Source organism: Eufriesea mexicana, unplaced genomic scaffold (assembly GCF_001483705.2).
Source record: "Eufriesea mexicana isolate 0111107269 unplaced genomic scaffold, ASM148370v2 scaffold305, whole genome shotgun sequence".
Lineage (NCBI taxonomy): Eukaryota > Metazoa > Arthropoda > Insecta > Hymenoptera > Apidae > Eufriesea > Eufriesea mexicana.
The window spans coordinates 147,135-150,349 of NW_016908472.1; the positions used below are offsets into that span (position 1 = coordinate 147,135).

The 3,215-nt window shown below is 43.2% G+C and overlaps 1 protein-coding gene across 1 annotated transcript in view; it reads left to right on the plus strand.

Annotated features, from left to right (window-relative positions):
* The window catches only part of garz (Sec7 domain-containing protein garz), an 8,431-nt gene that overhangs the window by 4,453 nt on the left and 763 nt on the right, over positions 1 to 3,215 (plus strand). The window contains exons 13-14 of the mRNA XM_017911650.1: positions 1 to 226; positions 335 to 3,020. Of these exons, the coding sequence (XP_017767139.1) occupies positions 1 to 226; positions 335 to 3,020 (2,912 nt within the window). The remainder of the gene's footprint in view (positions 227 to 334; positions 3,021 to 3,215) is intronic.

Genomic DNA, 3,215 nt, shown 5'->3' on the forward strand with positions numbered 1-3,215 from the left:
CTGCTGAACAAACCGGTTTGGTGAAAGATAATTACTTATGGAAAGTACTATTACGTAGAGGCATTGGACCTGAAAGTTTCTATTTAAAGGTTGGGAATTGTGGTGAATTTGTGGACAAGGAGCTAGCCGAGCAAGCGTGGGCGCCTATTATAAGTGCACTTTGCAGGGCGTACGACAAAGTTCCCGATAAATCATTGCAACGTCGAGTTGCCGAAGCTTTTCACCGGTTTGTTACTTATTTCAACCTATTCGAGATTAAAGTGTTGTAATTGAGTAAATAATATTAATAGCCTGATGTTTCTTCTTTTTCTTTTTTTTTTTCTTTGCGTTACAGTTGCGCGTCTATTAGTGCACATTATGGAATGAGCAGCGATTTAGATACCCTGGTAGTAAGTTTATGCAAGTTTACCGGTCTTGCGACCGGTGGCGAGCCCGATCAAGTGATTTTACACCTTGGTGGAAGTAGCAAGTGTCAGTTGGCTGCACGGACACTTTTTAAAATTACTCATATTCACGGGGATGCGATTAGAGCTTCATGGAAAAACATCATTGATTGTTTGCAATCGTTATACAAGGCAAGATTATTGCCAAAAAGTCTGACTGAAGGAGAAGATTTTATTAGTCCAACGGGGAAGGTATCGTTACTTAGGCAATCAACTGTACCAAAACCGGCTCCGGTCGATCAGGGAATATTATCCAGTTTATATTCTTACATTGCTTTGGATACGTCACGCATATCTCATCCAATGGAAACAACTGCAAGAAAAAGGGCTACGGAATTTGTTGGGAATTGTTATCTGAAACAAATCATCGTGGAAAGTAAGTTCTTGCAGGTGGAATCGCTTCGGTCTCTCGTTGGTGCTTTGGTATTTACAAACTCTCACGACGAAGATATATCAGTATTTTTGTTGGAACTATTATTGGAGGTAACCGTTCAAAATCGTGACAGAGTAACGTGCATTTGGCCAATAGTGCAAGCTCAATTAGACGGACTGTTAACAACTGCCGCGCGAGAAAATCATCCATATCTTTTGGAACGAGTAGCCGTTGGAATGTTAAGATTAGCAATCAGATTATTACGAGGCGAAGAATGCGCGTGCACTGTTCTACCGCCTTTGTTACCGTTGGCGTATTTACCTTCTGCTACAAGCACGCCACTTGCGAGGCAGATCGCGTACGGTTTGTTCGAGTTACTTAAAACCGGGGCCGCGAATATTCACAGCACAGAAGATTGGAAAGTGGTGTTTAGCTTGCTGGAATGCGCAGGTGCCGGGGCACTTTTACCAAAGCAATCGAACACTGTGCTAGACGAAGCAACCAATTCCAGAACGTCGATGTTGGATGCTAGACCGATTAGTCCAGTACCTGAATGGGTACTCGCGTCTCCAACAGGTACCGAAGCACCGTTGCCCGTTGCCGCTGACACGATCATCTTGGATCGCGATTTACAACCTCACGATCCCGCTGCTCTTGTTAAATGCTGCGAAAGCTTAACATTTTTAATCAGAGATATGGCGCACGTAACGCCATTTAATTTCGAATTGTGTATTCGTTGCGTAAGAACATTTGCAGAGGCAGTTCTTCAATGTTCGGGAAAAAGAAATAAAATGCTCGGTGGAACGGAAGAATCTGTTGCTGCTACCTACCAGCAAAGTCCGATACGATTGTTAGATCTAATGCTTTTACTTCATACTAGAATCGCTCAAGTATTTCGCTGGTGGGCGGAGGAGGGTAACGCCACAGAGAATATTTCTTTATGGCCACAAGTATGGAGACCTTTGTCACAAGGGATTGCAAGATTGTGTTGCGATGCACGTAGACAAGTACGTACGACGGCTATAACGTATCTTCAATCTACTCTGCTCGCTCACGATTTAGCACAATTATCAGCAGTGGAATGGTCTCAATGTTTGGAACAAGTTTTGTTCCCTTTGCTAGCGCAGTTACTCGGACCAATAGCATCGAATGATCCTATTGGTGTAGAGGAAACAAGGGTTAGAGCAGCGATGTTGCTGTCTAAAGTGTTTCTTCATCATCTGAATCCATTGTTAACTCTTCCTGGATTTTTACCACTTTGGCTCACTGTTTTAAGTTTACTTCGTGCTTATATGCATGCAGATAACAGTGAGCTCCTTTTCGAAGCCATACCAGAATCGTTGAAGAATATGTTGCTGGTGATGTCATCCGCTAACGTATTGGCTCCGACATCGAATTTATGGGCTCCGACTTGGAGAACGATCGATGCATTTTTACCTACTTTGAAAGCAGAATTATTCCCAGAACCACCGGTAGTATCGGTGCCATCTTGCTCCCAATCACCGCAAATACAACACATTTTGCAAGTTATCAGTTTAATAGAGCAGCAGCAACCATGTTTTTCGGGATCGATAGCACCACTTCAGCCGAAAGCTGTGCCAGCTGAGAGCAAATCGGTTATAAAGGATAATACCGAGGACGAAAGTTTGCGAACTTGGAAGGAATCGAATTCGCAGTCGTTATCCTTATCCCCTGTGGAGGTAACAAACTTAAGCACAGTGACAATTTCGCAAACATCGACGCCTGATGCAGTGCCAACGTTCGATGATAAAGAATCGCAACAGGTGATTACTTTAGTCGATCAGCAAGTACCGAATGTATCGAGTACGTTTGCCATGTTACCAACTACGCAAGAATCATTCGATATTTGTCATCGTATTATTGGCCGTCCGTCTTTATCGATCACTGAATCGGATGAACATTTGACACAAGAGAAAATCCCACCGTTATCACCAGGGCTATCACTCACATTATCGAAAGTACCTGTCGAGGAGAGTAATTGCGAGTATATGAAAAAATCGATTATTAGTGAAAATGTGGGGTCGGAGCAAGTTACACGAACAAACGAATGCGAAGAGCGGAGACAGCAAGAGCAATGTCAGCAAACCTTACTACATTCGCAATCCGAGCAACATGTACCATACATACAAGAAACGGCACCCGCTGAAACATTAAATTCTTTTCCTCACATAGATACGTCCGAGGTAAATCAATGTCTTGGCCATTCTCATTCTCGGCCAATTAAATTTACTTCTCTCTCTCTCTCTCTCTCTCTCTCTCTCTCCTCCCTCTCTCTCTCCCCCTCTCCCTCTCCCTCTCCCTCTCCCTCCCTCCCCCCCTCTCTCTAAGAGAGAAGTAAGATTTAATGTAATTTAATTTTATTGCTTTTGTACTATATT